General features: G+C 42.8%; 1 protein-coding gene and 1 non-coding gene across 4 annotated transcripts in view; both read left to right on the top strand.

The window, feature by feature from the left end:
- The window catches only part of CKAP5 (cytoskeleton associated protein 5), a 104,528-nt gene that overhangs the window by 68,867 nt on the left and 12,938 nt on the right, over positions 1–22,723 (top strand). For all 3 annotated transcript variants that reach the window (XM_040980197.1, XM_040980198.1, XM_040980199.1), the window contains 13 exons: positions 221–334; positions 2,353–2,481; positions 4,358–4,552; positions 4,927–5,062; positions 8,099–8,187; positions 10,080–10,205; positions 11,034–11,183; positions 11,466–11,669; positions 11,868–12,003; positions 12,422–12,615; positions 14,591–14,763; positions 15,947–16,123; positions 20,031–20,151. In XM_040980197.1, the coding sequence (XP_040836131.1) occupies positions 221–334; positions 2,353–2,481; positions 4,358–4,552; positions 4,927–5,062; positions 8,099–8,187; positions 10,080–10,205; positions 11,034–11,183; positions 11,466–11,669; positions 11,868–12,003; positions 12,422–12,615; positions 14,591–14,763; positions 15,947–16,123; positions 20,031–20,151 (1,944 nt within the window). The remainder of the gene's footprint in view (positions 1–220; positions 335–2,352; positions 2,482–4,357; positions 4,553–4,926; positions 5,063–8,098; positions 8,188–10,079; positions 10,206–11,033; positions 11,184–11,465; positions 11,670–11,867; positions 12,004–12,421; positions 12,616–14,590; positions 14,764–15,946; positions 16,124–20,030; positions 20,152–22,723) is intronic.
- Positions 12,130–12,240, top strand: LOC121156594. The gene has a single exon (XR_005883897.1). It is a non-coding gene; the product is annotated as a small nucleolar RNA SNORD67 (small nucleolar RNA).

Here is a 22,723-nt window from a genome sequence, read left to right as displayed (position 1 = left end):
TCTTTAAAATACTGACAGTACAGTTTTATGGAATGATGACTAAAGGAGAGACCACTGCCCAAGAACTATTCATTCACTAATTAGAACAGTGTCACTGTCACAATGGGCTAGCTTGCCAGGCTCTGTAAGTAGGCTAGAACAACTCCTACCGGGTGAACTATGTGATGACACTTAACAAAACTTGTGATTTGAGCACAACGTGTTGGCTCTTTCCACTCAGGTGCAACAGACATTGAATATTCTCCAGCAGTTGGCAGTGGCCATGGGCCCAAACATCAAACAACATGTAAAGAACTTGGGCATTCCTATCATCACCGTGCTTGGAGACAGCAAGGTAAACCTAACTCTTCGGTATTGCTCCTTTCTGGAATAGGCCAGCCGCTTAGGCTATAGATTAACCTCTTTCTTAGAGTATATGTGAAACCTTTGTAAACAATATTCATTACAATCATCTGGATTGCTTCTTGGATTTTTGGCCAAGATACATGAAGGATTATTTTAATATGCATTTTGTTACATCTTATCCTATGAATGCAAATTAATATCAAAACATACCTTAATTATTCAGTCAAATTGATAACAGTTTTACTCTTATACATTAAGGGATCATTAAAATAAAGCAATGCTTTTTTTATTGGAAAGGGCAGTTGTGTTTTTTTGTTTTGTTTTGTATTTGTTAATTACATTGCATTATGTGACACAGTTTCATAGGTGCTGGGATTCCCCTAACCCCTCCTGGTGCCTTCTCCCTATGGTGTATTCCTCCACATTGTTGCAGTATTATAGTTCAAATTCAGTCAAGATTCTTTCATTGCAAGCATATAACGAGCATAGAGACCAGCATCTTATTGTCCAGATAAATTCAACGGTTTCTGGGGGAGACCATCTCTGGTCTGAAGGTAAAGCTGGCAGAGTATGATCCCGATCAATTAAAAGCCCCTATATGATATCAACAATATTTTAGAACGTTATGGAATTAATTGAATTATGGAATTGAGTAAACAATATGTTAAAAATGCAAGTTCTTAACCACATCCTGTGACTACTTCATTGACATTTCAATTTTAGTTTATATACAACCAACTTCTGTACACCTTTAAATGGCTATAGGGTACTTTTCAGCTGTCTTGTGTCTATTTTCATTTTAGTATTTAGCAGTTTATAGTGTTGAAGCATAATTTTGCTGAACCTGGCAGTTTTAGGGTAGTCTAAACTGGCTTATAACTCTTACAAGGCATATGTCAACAGTTTATGTGCAGAACAGTTTTAGGAGGGATGTGCAGAGAAATCTTCGATACCCCAGTAAGGAGTAACTAATCTTTGTGTCCTACCTAGTTAGGTATATGTGAATCCACACTAACTGTTTCCTGTCTGATTCTAAGCGGAATGGGCAGTTTTATGGAGAGAAGGAGAGACAGAGAAAAAGATCTCCCCTCTGTTGGTTCACTCACCAAATGGCTACAAAGGCTGGCACTGCGCCAGTCCAAAGTCAGAAAAATGAAACTTATTCTAGGTCTGACACCTGAGTACTGGTGCCCAAGGACTTGGACCATCTTCTGCTGCTTTCCCAGGCTATTGACAGGGAGCTGGATCAGAACTGAAACAACTGGGATGTAAACCTGCTCCCATATGGGATGCTGGCACTGCTGGCAGTATGACTGCTGCGGCAAGGATTCTGTTCTTTGTCAGAGGTTCATGGATATAAAAGCACCAGAGTTACGAGTGTATGCCTGTTGGGCCCGGCAGCATGGCCTAGCTGCTAAAGTCCTTGCCTTGAACGCCCTGATATCCCATATGGGTGCTGGTTCTAATCCCGGCAGCTCCACTTCCCATCCAGCTCCCTGCTTGTGGCCCGGGAAACCAGTCGAGGACAGCCCAATGCTTTGGGACCCTGCCCACATGGGAGACCCAGAGGAGGTTCCTGGATACTGGGTTCGGATCGGCACAGCATCGGCCGTTGTGCTCACTTGGGGAGTGAATCATCGGACAGAAGATCTTCCTCTCTGTCTCTCCTCCTCTCTGTATATCTGACTTTCCAATAAAAATAATTCTTAAAAAAAAAAAAAGAGTGTATGCCTGTTACATAACATTTTGTGGTCAGATCACTGTTTTGATTAATTTACTTGTACATTTACTTGTACGTAATTTGTATAATTTATTTTTATGTCCTTATTTTACTTCTGAGTTTCAGTACATATGTAGACCTGCTTCTGTTTTAGAGGAAATAACCTGAGAATGTTCGTGTGTTCCCAAGAGATACCTCCATTGTTGCAGTTGAGAAGTTAACAAAACTTTTTACCTGTTCCTCCAAACTGTAATTCTTGTGATGTGTGTGCTTTTCTCTCTGATCAGAACAATGTTCGAGCTGCTGCCCTGGCGACTGTGAATGCTTGGGCAGAACAGACGGGCATGAAAGAGTGGCTAGAGGGAGAAGATCTTTCCGAAGAGCTTAAAAAGGAAAATCCTTTCTTGAGGCAAGAGGTTAGTATTGTCAGTTAGTCATTTGTTTGCTCAGTGGACTTAGACCTTCCTGATAGACACTTAGTTTGTAATAAATTTTGTTATGAAACAGCTAGATGCAAATCCCGGATCCAGGAGCTTCTTCCAGGTCTCCCATACAGGTTCAGAGTCCCAAGGCTCTGGGGCCATTCTCAGTTACTTTTTCAGGACACAAGTAGGGAGCTGGAAGGGAAGTGGAGCAGCCAGGGTATGAATAGGTGCCCATACGGGATCCTGACACATGCAAGGCCAGGACTTTAGCCACTAGGCTACTGAATTTAACCTCTAGGCTACTGCACTGGGCCTTTTACAGATTTATTTTTATTTCAGTTAGAAGAGAAAGAGAAAGGGTGCCTCCACCTGCTAGTTCACTCCTCAAAAAGGATCCTTCAGTTACAATCAGCAACTTGGCCTGTAGCACCACAGTTCCAGCCATGAACAGATATTTAGGTGAAAAGAATGTATACGTGGCAAATTGACCATGAATTTTACTCAACGTTGTTAGCTGTCAAAGAAATGCAAATTAAAGCTGCAATGACATTGTCTCTACAAAATTCTCAGAATTGTTCAAATAGAGTAGGCCAGCATCAAATACTGGCAAGGATATAGAAAAACTCACATTACTTGTGGAAATATAAAGTGATATAACCACTCCAGAAGATAGTCTGATTTTTTTCTAGATCTAAATATGAGACAGCTATTGGAAAATATGGCTCGTCCTTTCAAATTAAAATTTTGTATACACAAATATGCGATTACCATACAATGTCAATTTCCTTTGTATTCTTGAGCAAATTAGGTGAAAATTAATGTCTACAAAATAGTCTGATATTCACAGAAGCTTCATTTCTATTAGCCCCAAACTAGGGTACAGCTCAAGGATGTAGCACTTAGCTGCATAAGGACCAAAAACTGGAAAGAAGCACAGATAACCATAATGAAGTAAATGTTTAAACCAATTTATGCATCCATACATGGAAATACTATTTGCCATGAGGAACAAACTTGATATTATTTGCAACAGTTAGAATTATTCTACATGATAAAGTAGCCTATGGTTACATATTATTGTGATTCTGTGTGTGTGTGTGTATGTATATATATATATGATATTAAATGACAAAATTTTAGGCACAGATTAGGAATTGCCAGATATTAGGGACTGGGAAGCAAGAGCATTGAGTGTGATTTATAAAGGCAACGTGAGTAATCTTTGTGATGGGAACTGTTCAAAAGCTTGACTGTGTGGGCTGTGTCTAATGTGTTAGTGATAAGACTAAATATCTATTCATATATATATAAATGCATGCCAGTAAAACAAGAAATGGGAATAGTACTGGTGGATTGCATCAGTGTCACTCTCCTGACTCTAGTGTCGTTTTGTAGATTGCTAGTATTTGAAGAGGAAAACATGCACGGCATCTTTCTGTATGTATTATATTCTTACAAGTACAGAAGTGTCTGTGATTGTCACTAAAATTTCAATTAAATATGAATTAGGGTTGTAGTGGGAAAAAACTTCATGTAAGGCAGATAATAGAAATCCTAATGCAGTTTCTCATCTTGTGGTCAAATAATTGTTTTGAGTCTTTTACGTGCTAAATATTTTTTAGAACATAAAAAGCAGTTAAGTGCCATTTATCTTTAAGAACTATTAAAGTAGCCACGTGTGTCCCAGAAAGCATGATTCTTAAGGATGCTTGTCATCATTGCATATATTATTCACATATTACATCATTATTGAGCTATGTAAAATGCTTATTTCATTTGTTCGGGACTAATGAGATCATTGAGTTTAGGATCATAAATAAGCAGTTTTCCACTTGAAGTGTGTAACTCATCTTTGTTCTTTTGGCAGCTTCTCGGGTGGCTGGCTGAGAAACTGCCTGCTCTCCGTTCCACCCCCACTGACCTCATCCTCTGTGTCCCTCATCTGTACTCCTGCCTCGAAGATCGAAATGGAGATGTACGCAAGAAGGCCCAGGATGCTCTGCCTTTCTTCATGATGCATTTAGGATATGAAAAAATGGCCAAGGCTACTGGGAAACTGAAGGTACTACTACTTGTTGCTGTTCCGATTACAAGACATTAGAAAAATCCTGAAAGGAATTCTTGTAAGCAGAAAATCATAGTAGATCCTACTGATACTCCTGTGAATATCAATTTGAACTCCTAATGAGAGCAAAAATTAGATACCCAGCAATGTAGAACTTCTAATATCTAGTTACTCACGGGGTGAAAAATGACCTAGAGCCATAACTAATTTAGCAGAACATCATAATCTGTGCTACTTCTCCCATACCATTTATTATCTGCATTGCGATTTCAAAACTAAGAGCTCAACCATTTGTTTCACAGCAGACATGTAAGCTTCATATAAGTAAATTATTTGTGTGACTTTTCACTTGTGTTATATTATCTCTCTAGCCAACTTCTAAAGATCAGGTATTGGCCATGCTAGAGAAAGCCAAAGCTAACATGCCAGCCAAAGCTGCTGCACCTGCTAAAGCAACTTCCAAAGCAATGGGAGGGTCGGCTCCAGCCAAATTCCAGCCTGCATCAGGTAACTGGGTTAAAAGGGAAGGAGATAGCCTCTAGTTAACTCTGGAATTACACTGGACAGTCATTGTTTCATCACGTTTTCTCACAGCCCAAACCTCTATCCCAGCATTCCTCTCACTTTTTCTCCTCTCTCATGTCTCTGTCAAGTACCGATTAATTTATGCCAAGACCTGTGCTAAGCACATTAATGAAGACCAATTTGTTCTCTTAAGTCCAAAACTGGCATTTTGGTGTGATTTATTAAAATACTCCTTTCTCTGAGTCTTTCATCCAATTTTTTAGGGTTTACACAACTATTCTTCTGCCTGTGTATATTAAATGTAGAGGAACTGGGAACATTTAGCTTAATCCACTTTATTTAGGTTTGGGAAACCCAAAAAGATACTGCTTGCTTGTGGTCAAACAAACAGCCAGTGCCCGAACCTACAAAGACTCCATTTAGTCACAGCTGAGTTCTCCTGCTATAACAGTTGGCCATCTGGTGTCCTTTTAGTATTTCCTAATCTTTAATAAGAGGTTTTTAGGGCTCACGCGTGATAGTGTAGTGGTTCAGGTCCTTGCCTTGAGAACACTGGGATCCCATATGAGTGCGGTTCGTATCCCCACAGCCCTGCTTCCCATCCAGCTCCCTGCTTGTGGCCTGGGTAAAGCAGTCGAGGACAGCCCAAAGACTTGGAACCCTGCACCCACATGGGAGACATGGAGGGGATTCTTGGCTCCTGATTGGCTCAACTCCAGCCGTTGCGCCTGCTTGGGGAGTGAACCATCGGACGGAGGATCTTCCTCTCTGTCTCTCCTCCTCTCTGTGTATCTGCCTTTCCAATAAAAGTAATAAATCTTTAAAAAAAATTTTTTTAAAGAGTTTTTTAAATGTCTTCATCCTAATATTAAAAAGCCCCTCAGGGCCAGCATTGTAATGCAACAGGTCAAGCTGCCTACTACAATGCTGGCAATTCATATGAGCACCAAGTTCAGTTCTCTGATTCTCAACTTCCAACCTCGCTCTCTTCTGATGTCTATGGGAAACAGCAAAAGATGGACAAAGTACAGGGAACTCTGTCACTTATGAAGGTCTGAGGCCCAAATGGAAGTTCCAGGCTCCTGGCTCCAGACAGGCCAGGCCAGTTGGCTGTAGCCATTTGAGGAATGAACCAATAGATGAAAGAAACAACTGTTTTTTTCTTTCTCTCTCTCTCTCTCTCTCTTTTCCTCTCCTCTTACTATCGTTCTGCTTTTGAAATAAATCCTTAAAAATATGTAACATGTAAACCCTTTGTTTCTAGACTTCTTTTTTTTTTAAGATTTATTTTTATTATTATTTTTTTTTTATTGGAAAGGCAGATATACAGAGAGGAGAGACAGAGAGGAAGATCTTCCATCTGATGATTCACTCCCCAAGTGAGCGCAACGGCCAATGCTATCCCGATCTGAAGCCAGGAGCCTCTTCCGGGTCTCCCATGTGGGTGCAGGGTCCCAAAGCTTTGGGCCGTCCTCGACTGCTTTCCCAGGCCACAGGCAGGGAGCTGGAAGGGAAGCGGGGCTGCCGGGATTAGAACCGGCGCCCATATGGGATCCCGGGCGTGCAAGGTGAAGGACCTTAACCACTGCACCACCGTGCCGGGCCCTCTAGACTTCTTTCTTAAACAGTATTCTTTAGTGAGAGAAATTTTTTTAAGATTTATTTATTTTTATTACAAAGTCAGATATACAGAGGAAGAGAGACAGAGAGGAAGATCCTCCGTCCGATGATTCACACCCCAACTGAGTGCAATGGCCGGTGCTGTGCTGATCCAGAGCCAGGAGCCAGGAACTTCCTCCAGGTCTCCCATTCAAGGCGAGGACTTTAGCCACTAGGCCACATCGCTGGCCCCAGTGAAATTGTTGATGCTATAACGTTAGAAATTTTGCATGTGTTAGACTCCATGCTATAAAAGTATGCATTCAGTTATGCTACTTATCAGATTCTTACTATATAGAATGCAGTGATTAGCAAAAATTACAGTCCCTGCCCTTAAGGAAGTATCACTCTGCCAAAATGCCTTTAAAATTTTTTCGAGAAAATAAAAAAACCAAAAAAACAATACAAAACAAAAAATTTATTTAGAGATCCCAGCACCATAGCCTAGTGGCTAAAGTCCTTACTTTGTGTATGCCAGGATCTCATATGAGCTCCAGTTCTTGTCCTGGCTGCTCCACTTCCCTTACAGCTCCCTGTTGTGGCCTGGAAAGCCAGTGAGGACAGCCCAGAGCCTTGGGGCCCTGTATTCATGTGGGAAACCCAAAGGAGGCTCCTGGTACCTGGCTTCGGATTGGCTCAGCATTAGCCGTTGCGATCACTTTGGGAGTGAATCAGTGAACGGAAGGTCTTTCTATCTTGTCTCTCCTTGTCTCTGTAACAGTCTGACTTTCTGGTAGCAATAAAATCTTTTAAAAATAAATACATTGGGCCCGGCGCGGTGGCGCAAGTGGTTAAGTCCTCGCCTTGCACGCCCGGGATCCCATATGGGCGCCGGTTCTAATCCCGGCAGCCCCGCTTCCCTTCCAGCTCCCTGCCTGTGGCCTGGGAAAGCAGTCGAGGACGGCCCAAAGCTTTGGGACCCTGCACCTGCTCGTGGGAGACCCGGAAGAGGCTCCTGGCTTCGGATCGGCACAGTATCGGCCGTTGCGCTCACTTGGGGAGTGAATCATCGGACGGAAGATCTTCCTCTCTGTCTCTCCTCTCTGTATATCTGCCTTTCCAATAAAAAAAATAAATAAATAAAAATAAATCTTTAAAAAAAATAAATACATTAAAATATATTCAGAAATAATTTTAAAATTGTATTTTGAGAATAGATTTTGTTTTTGTATTATTTTCTTAGAGCTTAAAGAACAATCTGAAGAAAGCATTTAGGAGGAAAACCTAACTAGAACACTTTGGAAATTGATAGCAGTTATGGCTGTAGGCTTTCTCATCATCATTGTGTATTTAACGACCCAGGATAATGTAAGAGTAGTTAAGAGTTTATATTTAAAATATATACTTTTTTCCTCAAAGCACCTGTTGAAGATACTGTTTCCAACGCTGTAGAATCCAAGCCTGATCCCAAAAAGGCCAAAGCTCCGGGAGGTTCCTCTAAAGTAAAGGTGTGTAACCCATGGATGTGGATTTGCGTTGTCCTATGTTTTATACACTGAGTCATGCTAGGAAAGATCATAGTATAGCAGGATAATGAAATACATTATCGTTCATGGTAGTGTCACATTACCAGGTTCCAGCAAGTTTCTGTGGCTCATTTATAAAATGTCCCCAAAACACACATCCTGCTCTCAGGAGAAGGTCTAGTTCCTGTGACGTGTGTCTTTGGGGAATATTTGCAGTAGTGAAAAGGGAAGCAAAGCCTGTGTAACGATGGCAGAAATGCTCAGGGCTAATTTGGATTTGAGAAAAGAAAGCTAACATGCTTCCTTTAAATTTGATAGTTAAGTGGTCATGAGAGTATCTTCTGATTAGCCTACAGTCAAATACCTTTTCCCCCGACCAATGGGATTGACTTTTATGTATCACTAGTCCTCTGGAATGTCTGGATAAAATTAGATAATTTAAAGAAATATGCTTAGATGTTTAACTTTAAAAATCACCTGAGCGATTTTTTTTGGAATCCTTTTTTTTAATTTGTTTTGGAATCATGCACATTGTCACCAGTTGCTGAGCTATTCCTTATTTTTAATGGAGATTTTATAGAATGTATAATTTATAGTAAACCAAATAGAAGCTATTTCATTAACTGCATGTAATTGAGGAAAACATTTATTAGACAGGGTATGTTTCCATGCAGCTCTGCCATAAAATGTGTGCCCTGTGTTTGTTTATTCTAAATATGTAACAATTTTCCATTTTTCTCTTTTACCTCACTGAGTTCATTTTAGTCAGTAATTATCTTCTAGATTATGCAATAAGCTGCTCCTTTCCTGTTCATCTCACTATCCTCATCCCAAATTTTAAAAAGTGCTTATTTAGTGTTTTGATCACAAGAGCTTTAAAATATTTTTGACTCTTAATGCCACAAAAAATTTTCCTGTCTTTTACAATTTATACATCAGTTTCTAGTAACTAATATCCTACTTGTTTTGACTAAATGACTTAAATGTTCCAGTCAGAAACACATTCCAGCTAACTAGAAATATTGCACTATTGTAACATTTTTAATAACAAAGATTCATAATGCCTCCAACATTTACTGTTATTGACACTCTCCATCTGATACAAAGATTATAAGTCTCCAATTTATTTTTTAAACCCCTTTAGTTATTTAAGTGTCTTTGTTTCTAGCACCTTTCTCATGACACAGGTTCTTGAAGTATCGCATTTTACTGCTGTAAGGTGTTTAAATATGGAGTAAGATTTACTGTATAAATGCCATTCAGAGTATCATAAATATGGAAAGTTGCGGTGTTGAAGATTTCAAAACCTAGAAGGGTGGCATTGTGGTGCAGCAAGTTAAGCAGCCTCACGTCCCATTTAGAAGACCAGTTCAACATCTGGCTGCTGCACTTCAGTCGGCTTCCTGTGAAAGCTCCTGGGAAGGCAGCAAATGACCTCCGTGCTTAGAACCTTGGCACCCACACGGGAGAGCCGGTTGGATTTGTTGGCTTTGACCTAGCCCCGCCCTGGCTGTTGTTTCCGTCCGGAGAGACTTCCCTATTTATCCTTCCCTCTCTCATTCTTTAAATCTTTTTTTACAAGAAAGACAACTATCTATGAAATACAGGCTTATGATTTAAAACAGCAGCTTTTCAAGCTATGTTACATGTCATTCCAAGAACTCTGGCAATGATTTAAGAATGACATTAGAAATATCTCTAGAAAACATATACAGAAACATGGTTATATGCAAGATTGTGTGGCTCCTGTTGCTTTCATGCGGCCTATGTTATAGAAAGGTCCCTCTGGTTTCTAATGCACGCTTTTAGAGGCAGCACTAGAATATTCCCAAGAAATGGCCTAACTAATCAATATTCTCTTAATGTGATTGTAGAGTGCACCAGGAAAGAAAGTACCAAGTAAAACCAGCTTAAAGGATGACGAAGACAAATCTGGGCCTATTTTTATTCTTGTTCCAAATGGAAAGGAACAAAGAATGAAAGATGAAAAAGCATTGAAGGTAGGAGGGGTTAAGAGTTTCCAGGGGGGCCTGTGCCATGGCACAACAAGCTAGTCCTCTGCCAGCAAGCTCTGGCATCCCATTTGGGCACCAGTGTGTGTTCCAGGTGCTCCGCCTCTCATCCTGCTCCCTGCCAGAATGTATTTTTAGAGTACATATGTGAGAAAATGTCGTTAAATGGACTGCTGTGTATGTTTTTAATTTTTTAAGTACTTAAAATTTTCCTTCTATTAAAGTTATACCAGGGGCCCAGTACGATAACCTGATGACAAAAGTCCTCGCTTTGCATGCACCAGGATCCCTTGTGGATGCTAGTTCTGATCCCAGCAGCCCCGCTTCCCATCTAGATCCCTACCTGTGGCCTGGGGAAGCAGTGAGGACAGCCCAAAGCCTTGGGGCCCTGCACCCAAGTGAGAGACTTGGAAGAAACCGCTGGCTGCTGGTTCAGATCAGCTCACTCTGGCCATTGTGGCCACTTGGGGAGTAAATCAACAGATGAAAGATCTTCCTCTCTGTCTCTCCTCCCTGTATATCTGACTTTCCAATAAAAGTAAAATAAATCTTAAAAGAAAAAAGTTATACCAGTAAGGCCAACAGTATTGCATGGTAATAATATTGATTTTTCTAGTAAGAATTTTTCTTCAGAATTGTTAAGCTTCCAGAACGATAACAACTTGACAAGATTTTTGCATTCATATTTACTTACAAATTCATCTCAAAATATACTATTAAATTGATTCCTACGTCTACGTTAAATAAAGTTATCTGCCGTATTGCAGTTGAACAGATTATGGCCTCTTTATATGGTGTATTTGGTTTCTTTTTCAGGTGCTAAAGTGGAATTTTACTACCCCACGGGATGAATACATTGAACAACTGAAAACTCAGATGTCCAGTTGTGTAGCTAAATGGTTACAAGATGAGATGTTTCACTCGGACTTTCAACATCATAACAAAGCCCTAGCTGCCATGGTTGATGTAAGTCTGTATTCGATGAGGCATGAATAAAAATACTCAACCTAGCACATCATAAGTTGTCACGACTTGAAAAGGCTGTAGAATACCCCATGTTCTGTTTTTGCAGCTTTCTTTAATTATTGGATAGAATGAATGGCTGTGTTTATACTTTTTAGTTCTTCATTGAAGGTTTAAAGATCTTATTTTCTTTTTCAAGTTTATTTAAATTTAAGATGCACTTTGCCTGATAGAAATTAAGTTCTTATGTACTCTTCTTTATGGGAGTTTTGTTTTGCATTTAAGCACTTGGAGAGTGAAAAGGAAGGTGTCATTGGTTGCCTGGATCTTATCTTAAAGTGGTTCACTCTGCGATTTTTTGACACCAATACAAGTGTCCTAATGAAGGCACTAGAATACTTAAAATTGCTCTTCACGCTGCTCAGCGAGGAGGAGTATCATCTGACTGAGAATGAAGCTTCCTCCTTCATCCCCTATCTCATCCTCAAGGTAATATGTTGTTCTCATTCTGTAGAGCTGCTTCATCTCCCAGCCTGGCTCAGGTCCTACACTTTTTCTGCCTCTTCGCTACTCATTAAATAATGTCACCTTTACTTCTCGTCCCCATACTCCCTTCTGAAATGTAGTCATTGAGTCATTGGTTGCTGAGAAGGGGTTCACTCACTCATTGTTTCTCTTGCTGGCTAGGTCGGAGAGCCAAAGGATGTCATTCGTAAAGATGTCCGTGCCATCCTGAACCGGATGTGCCTTGTCTACCCAGCCAGCAAGATGTTCCCATTCATCATGGAAGGAACCAAATCCAAAAACTCTAAGCAGAGAGCAGGTAAAGCAAACAGTTCTATGTTGACACACAGAGCTTTGCATCACTGACCTCTGCAGAAATAGATTCTAGATGAACAGGGCAGTCTCCTGGTATCTATGTCCTGTATTCCAACCATCTGATTCAGACTGTGAGAGTGATGAGTTGCACACTGGTGGAGCCATAGTATCAGGTGATACCGGCACCACTCAGTACCACCCTGGTGACAAAGTCAAGTGCACAGGGGCCATCTGACTCACAGTATTCCCTTGGAGGAATAACACTAGCTCTAAAACCCTGTATCATTGGTTTGTTAATAAACAAAAGAAAATTCTAGACAGAAGCAGAATGAAGTTTTATTCCTTCATTTAGGCCAAGATCTAGCAAGATCTGTGCCGAATGTGTGTTGAGTCTCATTAATTTAGCCTTTCTCCACCAACAGAGTGCCTGGAAGAGCTGGGGTGTCTGGTCGAGTCCTATGGCATGAATGTTTGCCAGCCAACCCCAGGAAAAGCCTTAAAGGAGATAGCTATTCACATAGGAGACCGTGACAATGCTGTGCGCAATGCTGCCCTCAACACTATTGTAACAGTGTACAATGTACATGGGGAACAAGTGTTCAAACTGATTGGAAATGTGAGTGATTTTTCTCAGCATATAGCATAATGTGTAAAGAACTGCAAGATCTCTTTCATGTCAGATTTTCCTTCCATCTCAACTATAGCTAAGATTTTCAGATTTTCAGCCCTTGTTATTACAGTCAGCCCTCCAGTGTGTCCTACAGCCCAGACAAATCTTTGGGATGTCTGACTAGGGGACGTTTAGGCTATGTTTTACAGGAAGTGACATTGTCCTTTCTGAGCCTTCTATTCATAACAGAAGGCTCAGAAAAGAGCATTTCTGTTAGAAATGAGAGCTATTTTTGAAACAAAAAGTAAGCTAGTTTTAATTCTGCCCGGCATTATGCTCTGTTAACTTCAGTATGTTTAGTTTTCAGTCAACAAATACTATCTGATTGTGAATCCTGGTACCTGATCCTAGGAGTCTGGAGCAGGGCAGGTGTTTAGCCCAGAGGTTAAGATGTTGGTTAAGCACCTGAATTCTTGGTGCAGGCATTGTGATGTAGTGAGAACAGCCCCTGCCTGTGGTGCCAACATCACCTATGTGCCCTGGTTCAAGCATCCCAGCTGCTGTACTTCTGGTTCAGCTCCCTGCTAATGGCCTGGAAAACAAAGAGTGGAGGCTGACCCAAATGCATGGGCCCTTGCCATCCACACAGGAGACCCAAGATGAAACTCTTGACTCCTGGCTTTGGCCTGGCCTGGCTCAGCCTGTGCAGCCACATGGGGACTGGAAAACAAATGGAAGATCTCTTTGTAACTCTTTCAAATAAAAATATAAATCTTCAAAAAATAAACACACACACACACACCTGAATTCCATATCAGAGTATTTAAGATCTCTTTGTAACTCTTTCAAATAAACAATAAATCTTCAAAACACACACACATACACACCCCTGAATTCCGTGTCAGGGTATTTAGGTTCAAAACCTGGCTTCCTGGCTATAGAGATCTTGGGGGGAAAGCAAATGTGGCCCATGGCATTGGGTTCCTCCCACATGGGAGAACTAGATTGCGTTACCAGCTCCCAGCTCTCCTGCCTGGCCTGATGAGGGCATTTGGGAAGTGAATCAAGAAATTGAGTGTTGGCTCTCTCCCTGCTCCCTTCACCTTCCACTCATCCCTCTCCTTGTTTCTCTGTCAGATCAACTTTTAAAAATCCTGTCTATGTTTGGCTGCAGCCATGAGCCACTTTTCCCTCTGAGCCAGTCACTGTTGTTAGTTGTACCTCCCTCCTTCACTGCACTGATTTCCTAGTATTGCCATGTATTTACACTGTGGTTAAATGTTGCCTGATTGAATCTATGCTGCTGCACAATGAGGAATAAAAAGCAAACAGGAACTTGAAAAGATGACCCAAACTGAAGTGTGATCACTCAGCTTATTATTATTTTTTATTATTGAGATGCCAACACTTTATTGAGCCTGAAGGGGTACTCAGCTTATTATTAATGATGAAACAAATCATGGAGAAGCCTCTTAACCCTTGATTTGTAGTTATTAATAACCTTTCATTTTGTATCCTTTGTATGTTTTATATGTTTTCCTGTTAATTTTAATTTTCATTTCATTTGAAAGGCAGAGACATCTGTTGTTTAAAGTCCCAAATGCCTGCAACACCTGAGACTGGGCTGAGCCAAAGCCAGAGACCCAGGACCCAGAACAAGTCTTCTCACGGGTAGACACAACCCAGTCCTTGAATCTGTCCCAGCCTAGGGTGCACATTAGCAAGAAGCTAGACTGAAACATGGCCAGGATCAAAACTCAGGCACTCCATTGGGTTGTGGGTGTCACAGAGAGATCTGAACTGTTGGACTAAATGTCCACCAAAGTATTTATGCTTAAATATCATCTCTTAAAATACCTAGCATAGTAGGTATTCTTTTGGGTTCCATATGTCAATAGATTCTAATTCTTGACTCTACCTGTAAGCTTTTTAATCCTTGGAGGAGTATGCTGTTAAGTTGAATCTGGTCCCTTGTTAACAGCTTTCTGAGAAAGATATGAGCATGCTTGAGGAGAGGATTAAGCGATCAGCAAAGAGGCCTTCTGCTGCGCCCATGAAACAGGTGGAGGAGAAAGCTCAGCGCACACAGAGTGTCAACTCCAGTGCCAACATGCTACGCAAGGGACCACCAGAGGACATGTCCTCCAAACTCAAGTATGTCGACCGAGATAACTGTCTGAAAATGGCTCTGTGGACTTTGCTTTGTGTGTTCCAAGCTTGTCTCGTAACATATTCTTGAGTTCTTGTAGCCATTATCATGCATGACAGAGTTTCTGGGTTAATGTCTTGTAAGCAAACGTTTAATCCTTCAGTCTTCATTGTCTGTCTTTGTCTCAAAATCACTTCTAAATGGTCTTGTGCCTTCTTTCACTGCTTTTCCGTGGACAGAATTATGTATCGCACTTATAGGATGTAAGTACTGCCTGCTAATTTCTCATTAGCAGGGCCCTTATATCTTTCTAACTTCTGACTTGGATTCATCCCCTCTGGAGGGTGACTAGCTTAAAGTTTATAATAAGAATGGCAGGTGTCCGTAAGAATCAGACCTTCCATGAAAGTCCAGAGGCTAGCTAAAATGGTAATGCAATGTCATGTAGCTAAAATACTGATTCATCATCTTCCTTGTTCTGTTTGGTTGTGCTCAGGTTTCTGGCCTTGAGATAAGGCTAAATAAAATATGTGCAATGCAGAATTGGCTTGGGAACTCAAATCACTGCCTTCTAAGCAAGACAACTCTATTTTGAGTTGAATATAATTTTAACCCATTTAAATTTACAGACTTAGAACCATACTATGTTTTAGATGTGTACTGCCCCTAACCCATCCATTTTTTTTAAAACGGTGGGGGGATGACTGTCTTTCAAAGTATCATTTATGCTGACCACTGCATGGAATGATAGTTATGATTATAAAAACATAAACTGATTAATTCAATGGAAAAGTGCCAGCAAGTTTAGGTTTTTCTCCTATTGTTACCTTGTAAGTTTTGAAATTTGAGTCAATATAAGTTTTTTGTTTTGTTTTGTTTGTTTGTTTTTTAATTTTCTGCCCTGCCTAGAATAGAAGTTTAAGATTTATTGTCTTTCATGGACCAGAACAATACTTATAACTGAACTGATAGTGTCAGTAGAAATTAAAACTAAAATGTCTTTCAAGGTGTTCATGAACCAATGACATTACCCACTGAAGGCACTGGGTTAGACTTAAATCATTCAGGGGGGCTGAAACCAGAAGTTGAACCATCTGTCTTGAAGCTTTGAGACCACTGGCAGTGCTATTCTTGCCCCTTAGTTAAAAAGTCTCTTGGAGTTCAGGAGCCTCCTTTTGCTTCCCTTAGCCAAGCCCGGAGCATGAGTGGGCATCCTGAGGCAGCTCAGCAGATGGTGCGCCGAGAATTCCAACTGGACCTAGATGAAATTGAGAATGACAATGGTACAGTCCGATGTGAAATGCCAGAACTTGTCCAACACAAACTAGATGACATTTTTGAACCAGTCCTTATTCCTGAACCCAAGTAAGTTAACTTTTGTATTTATGTTAGTATAAGTAGTTGGTGATGATTAGAATGCATGTGGGAGAAGACCTTTCTGAGGTAGTGTGCAGTTGTAACTTCTGAGAACTGATTGCTCTACAAGCCGGAGTGGTCCCGGCTCTGAGCTTCCACACAGAAGGGCTCAAGCCGGGTGGGTCCAATTGCCCCTGGAAGTGGCTCAGGTCCCAAGGGAGACCTGGCCCCATCAGCTTACCATGTGTTCACAGCAAGGTGATTTGGTTTAACCCCAGGGGCAGAACCTGGGTCTGGTGGGAGTCTTGAACCAATCAGCCTGCTAGCTGCCTGGGCCACCTGGTGGCGGGATCTTGAAATGAGAATACAGGGACCTTTAAGATTCAGACCAACACAGCAGCCCTAGGGGGATAGAGGAACAGAGTTGATTAATAATGACCAATTCCAAATACCACTCAACAGGGCACACTAAAGCTATGGCTGGGGCCTACCTGGCAGAGCTAGATCACAGTACTTGCCAACAAGAGTTGAAACAGGGGATGGGTAATGCTAGGCTCGGGCATGGCACTAACCAGCATGCAAGCGAATTGGGTATTGGAGCAGATTCTGAGGGGATGTGTGGGCCCATCCCTTTGATCTTCTGGTTTGCTTGGAGCTGGAGGTGATGACAGGCTGAGCTAGGCATGACCACTGACACTGGATACTGGGGTTGAGTATAGATTGAATTGGTTCAGGCTGCAGCACCCACAGACACACCCAGGAATGTGGTATAGAGCAGGCCAACCCACAACATCCACCACTCATACATAAGCCAGGATGGAGGGGGTAGTTTAACTGGTAAGGATCTACCACCCAATGGCATGGGTAAGCTGTGGGTCTTGGAGTGGATCTGTTGAAGGACCTAGGGCAACTCTCCTAGATGGGTCGTTTCTCCTGCTCATGAGCATGTAACTCAGGCTTGGGTGCTTGTCAGACCAGGCAGGGTTGCTCCAATTGCCCACATGCTTGTGGAGTGGTTTCAAAAGGGGTTGGACCTGGCAGGGCCAGGCTAACCTTACCTCACTGGCAAGTGCAGGAGCCAGGCTGGAAAGCGGAGCATGCTTGGCTATGCTGTCAACCTGCTGGTATGCGTGAATCGTGGGTAACAGCAGGCTGAACATGGCCAAGCTGCAGCACTTACCAGTGAGCTAGGTTAGACCAGGCTACAGTATCCAGTGCCAAAGGTCAAGACAAGGTATGGGCTATGCAAAGCTGGGACAGAGCAACCACTGGCATGCGCAAGGTCTGGGGCTAAGAACATGCCTGGTTGGGGACCTTAGGGAATGCCCCAGTTAGGTTGTGGTTCCCACTGATAAGCGAGAGAGGCAGAATGGTGGTGGTCTGGGCTGACATGGTTGCTGTGTGCTTTAGCATCAGTGTGGACAGGGTCTGGGGTGTGCAAGACTGGGCTATACTCCAGCATACACGTGTGCTCGTGAGAACCAGAGTGGGTATAGGGCAGATTGGGCTAGGTTTCCGCCCCCGTCTGGGCCATTGAGGGCTGTGTCACAGTATGGACTAGGTGTGGCTGAGCTATTACACCCAACAGTAAGAACCAGATTGGGTATGAGCCAATTGGGGGAAGCCTACTGTTCTTGCCTGGACAGACAAAGTCAGCCCAGAGCAAGGACCCACCGGTGTGCGCAACATGTGTCGTTGAGGAGGGACCCAATAGAGGAGCTATGGGAACTCCTTTGTCAGGACACAGTCCTTGCAGGTGAGTGCAAGAACCAAAACAATGAGCAGCACATAGCTAACCAGGTTACAGTACCTACTGGCATCAGTGTGGCTCAGATGTGAGGGCAGACCAGGCTGGGCCAGTTTATAACACCCACTGGCAGATCTGAGAACCAGAATGGAGTACAGAACAGGCTGGGCATGGCTGCAACACCAACCAGTTCACATTAGGACCAGGACTAGGGACTGATTGCGCCAGGCTGGATGGCAGCTCCACCCAATGTGAGCTGCAATGGAAGCAGACCGGACCAGTCCAGGCTATAGCACCTGCTGGCAAAAGCCACGGACCATGCCAGACTGGGCAGCAGCATCCACCAGCACACATGAGACCAGGACAGGGGGTTGAGCCTGGTAGGAGAGCACTGAGACTCCAATACTGGGCCACCACTCATGCTGGCAAGCGTGAGAGCTAGAACTGGAGGCAGACCAGGCTAGGCTAGGTTACAACACCTGTTGGCCTACACGTGAGCTGGGTTAGAGGGAGAGCCAGACTGGGGTAGCCGATTGTATCCACTGGTATAAACATGAGTCAGAATAAGGGCAGGCTGGTTGGGCTTTGTGCAGCATCAGCTGGCAAGTGCTGGGATTGGGGGAAAATCCTGTCAAGCTAGCCCAAAAAAACCACCTGGGGAGTGCAAGATCCAGAGCACAGATTGGTCCAGGGAAGGGGTGTTGGCACCTCTCTGATGGTCTGCAACTGCCACTGGTGATCATGAGAACCAGGACTAGGGGAAGGCATGGCTGGACAAGTGGTGGCATGTGTGTGTGCTGGAGGGTGGAGTCAGTTAGGCTGAGTTAGACTTCAATGCCCACTGATGTGTACGAGATCTCAATGGGATGTGAAATAGACCAGACCAGTCTACTGCACATGCTGGCAGGTACAGGAACCAGAGCTGGGGGGCCAGTCCAGTGGGATTATTGGAGATCTCTCTGACTGGGCTGCAGCTTGCCCTGTTGTATATGAGGGCCGAACACATGTTGGGCAGAGCTGGGCTTGGCCACAGCATCTATTGGAGTGCTGAGGATGGAGGGCAGAACAAACTGATCAACTACCCCAGTGAAGCTTGACAGCTAATGACAACTCGGAGGTGGACTGTGCCAACCAATTGACTTTTGAAGGATTTCATCATCCGTGAAGCAGCAATATCAGCAACATCTCAGAACTATCGAAACCACATGAGCAGAACCCTCAGAAAATGCTCCACAATGGGGACCTTGGGATGACATTGGGTGGCAGTTCCCCAATCTTCAGGGTAATGTAGTGGTTGGGAAACTGGGCATGGTTTTTCCTCTTGTATCACCCTCTACCCATATATGGGAAGAAGAAGAAAATGTGTAAATAAGGGTCTCATCCGCTATCCCCTGATCCTCAACCCTTCCCACCCCAATCAACTATGTAAACATCCTGAGGCCCACATGCGAGGTGGGTGCCAGGTTCATGAGTTCTTGGGACGGGGGATCTGGCAGGGCTTGCATCAACTGGCCCTGGTCCTCGGACCTGCCTGTGAGTAGAAGGGGCATAGTAGTGAACACAGACACTGATGCACATGGAGAATATGGCAGCCCATTTGGTACCATCACAGAGAAAGCAGAACAGAGCAAATTGGACAACTGCTCCAGCAAACGATGACAGCAAAAATCTGGGTGAATGAAGACTTGAAGTCAACTATGGCAACCAGTGGATATGGGGAGGGTTGCCTCACCCTTGGATTGGCGAAATCAATAGCATTTCAGAACTATCCAAACCACTTAATCAGAACCCTCAGAACACACACTATAGTGGGACCCTGGGTTGATATCAGGTGGCAGCTCTCCATTCCTGGGTCCTGGGACATTTGGGAAGCCAGGCGTGGCTTCCCCTTATAGCTCCTCTTCCCCTAGAGACAAGAAGTGGAGAATTAGGAAACAATTTCATCCACTTTTCCTTAACCTTCAATCCTTCCCACCCTGATGAACAATGTAATCAAGTAATCGCCAACAAAAAAATAGAATTTAATTGAAAAGAAAGAAAGAAAAAGAACTGATTGCTCTGGGGCTCATCACGGTGTTGTATTACGTCCTGGTTCTCGCCGAAGATTTCCACTTGATGGAATGTCTTTGTAACAGTGATTGAATTTTTTTCCTTTTTTCTGCTCTCCAGGATCCGGGCTGTTTCTCCACACTTTGATGATATGCATAGTAATACAGCATCCACAATCAATTTCATTATTTCCCAAGTAGCCAGTGGTGATATCAGCACAAGCATCCAAGCTCTGACACAGGTAACGGGAGTGTCCATCTTGATAGTAATTCCAGTGAGGGTTGGAGAGGCTGAGAGTGATGGGAGTGTCCCTCATAGTAGTCATCCCTTGAGGGATGGAGAAGCTGGGATGCACACTGCAGTGTCATGGTGTAGCAGGTGCAGGTCACACTCAGTACTGCCCGAGGAAAATGTGCAGGGGGTCACCCAATCATCTTGTGCTTCTGTGATATGGCTAATATTGACCTTGGCGGTTTGATTATGTCATTCCTTTACCAGAGGCTGGGGATTCAGCAGTTAATAAGTGGGAACCTACTTTCATGGAACTTTCTTAGAATTTAGTGGACAGAGTCAAATGAATTAAGAAAATATCAGATAACTGTTAACTCCTGTGTAAAATCAAATGGGTGACAGGAGAAAGGAACTGGGTAGTTCCTTACACTAAGCAGAACTCAGAAAAAGCTGAGCCTCGAGGATCTGCCAGTTAAGACTACAAACATTCTCAGTAGGTACACAAAGTCCCTGAGGTGGCATGAGCTTGCTTTATTCAAGGAAATAGTGGAAAGTCCATGAGTCCTGAGCATAGTAATGCAGAATGAGTTTGCGAGGCAGTCAATGTCTGAATCATGTCCCAGGGTAAAGTTATTTGGAAACCATGAAAAAATTTTGATTATAAAAGTTGCATGTATCCTTCTTGTGCTTACCTTCTGCAGCAGTCCAATCCTAAAACTGTAGGGTGGGGCAGAGTAAAGTAGATGAACCACTTAGTGGCCAGTGCTTGGGAATGGGAAGCCACAGTAGCCCCATTGGAGGATTGCAGACCGGAACATGGAGTTAGAACCCAAAAGGACAATGAGGGTGTCCCTGCAGGGAGCCTACAGTTTGCACAGGTATTAGGTGTATGGGGACTTGCAGGGTGGCTCTAAGTGGGATGTCAGAATTGAAACAGGAGAAGTTTATATATGCCTGCAGAATGGCTGCGAGTAGAGGTGCAAGAGTTAATAATAAAGAATTTAGACAAATAAATACACATAATAAAGAAAATGGGAGCAACGTTTCTCACTGTTAGAGGAAGGAAGTTATACAAATAAGAGCAAAATAATATGAACTCATGTAACAGAATTGTATGCAAAAATAAGAACTCAGATTTTAATCTATAGAGGTAGAAGTAAATGTCAGTGCAATTATGTGGGGGGGGGTATATGTTATACATAATATAAAAATATAGATATACAGTGTACCTTGTGAGGGCCCAGTGCCATGGTTCAGTGACTAAATCCTCACCTTGCATGTGCTGAGATATGCGAATCAGTTTGTGTCCTGGCTGGTCTGGTTTCTATCTAGCGCCGTGCTTGTGACCTGGAAAAGTAGTAGAGATGGCCCAAAATCATGGGACCCTGCACCTGCTTGGGAGACTCAGAAAAATCAATAAATCTTAAGAAAAAAAATTGAAATCCATGTGAAAGAGTTGTAATATGAAAAAAATTATCCATGAATTTTTAAATATTTTTGTACCTGACAAACTTCATTTTTCCTTGGACTTCTTGAAGTATCCTCACTTACTCCCTCATTAATAACTGCCATAAGCATGCCAATGTCTTGTTGGCTAAATATCATTTTCCATGGAAGAAAACGAGGGTTCTTTGGGGAAGTGGCTTCTTTCGGGGCTGAGCCAGAGAGAGTGCAAGATGAGCCTGAGACTAGACAAGAATGGAAGGAACGTAGCAGAACCCCGGCTAGTGTCCCTATGGGGGACTGTGGGCATGTGAGCGTCCACTGGTAGTCATGAGCTGTAACCAAACTAACTGCTGAGGGAGATTTGGCACATTAATTAAATTCAAGAATGTTTACTAAGCTATCCACATATAAATTACTTAAAATTTGAAAAGAAATGGGATCCTTGTTTGGTTTTATTGTGCCACTCCATGAAGTAGGAAGAACAAAAGCCAACAGTGGAAAACCCCAAGAGTAACTTGCCAGTAGAGAAGCCTGGTGGGCACCAGCCTGATGAGGTGATAAAAGTGAACGTTGCCAGTAATAGGACAGAGTGAAACCATGTGCCACCTGACAGGACGCAGGTCAGCATCACTTTCCTGAGATTTCTGGCTTAGCATTACCTGGATCTAATGATAAAGAAACACCAGAAAAATGCAAATTGCAGGCAAGATTCAGGCTGGAGAGACCCGAGATCCAGCAACTAGCAGTGAATGATTCTGAGTGGCCTTCACTGTAGTGGATGTAACTGAACTAACTGGAGACAACACAAGACTGCCTGAGCATTAGACAGTCATAATGCCACCATTAATCTCCCGAGTGTGTTGGTTATGTTGTAATTGTGAAGGAGAATGTGCATTTTTATATAATTATTATTTATATAGTTGAAAGAGATACCCATTTGGGCCTCTTATTAGGGTGGGGAGGGTCAAGATTAGGGGAAGGTGGGTGGGTGGGACAGATGTTTTTAGTTCTTGCCCTTCTTAGCTCCTGTGCTCACAGAAGGAGAAGGGCTGGTGTTTTCTACCAAACTGCACCAGCACCTGGGTATGAGGAATAGTCCTTTGATGGTGCGTTAGGGACTCCAATGTAGGAATAAT

Source organism: Ochotona curzoniae, unplaced genomic scaffold (genome assembly GCF_017591425.1).
Source record: "Ochotona curzoniae isolate NIBS_2020 unplaced genomic scaffold, NIBS_Ocur_1.0 contig_3432, whole genome shotgun sequence".
Lineage (NCBI taxonomy): Eukaryota > Metazoa > Chordata > Mammalia > Lagomorpha > Ochotonidae > Ochotona > Ochotona curzoniae.
This window is presented reverse-complemented; position numbering and strand designations above follow the sequence as displayed.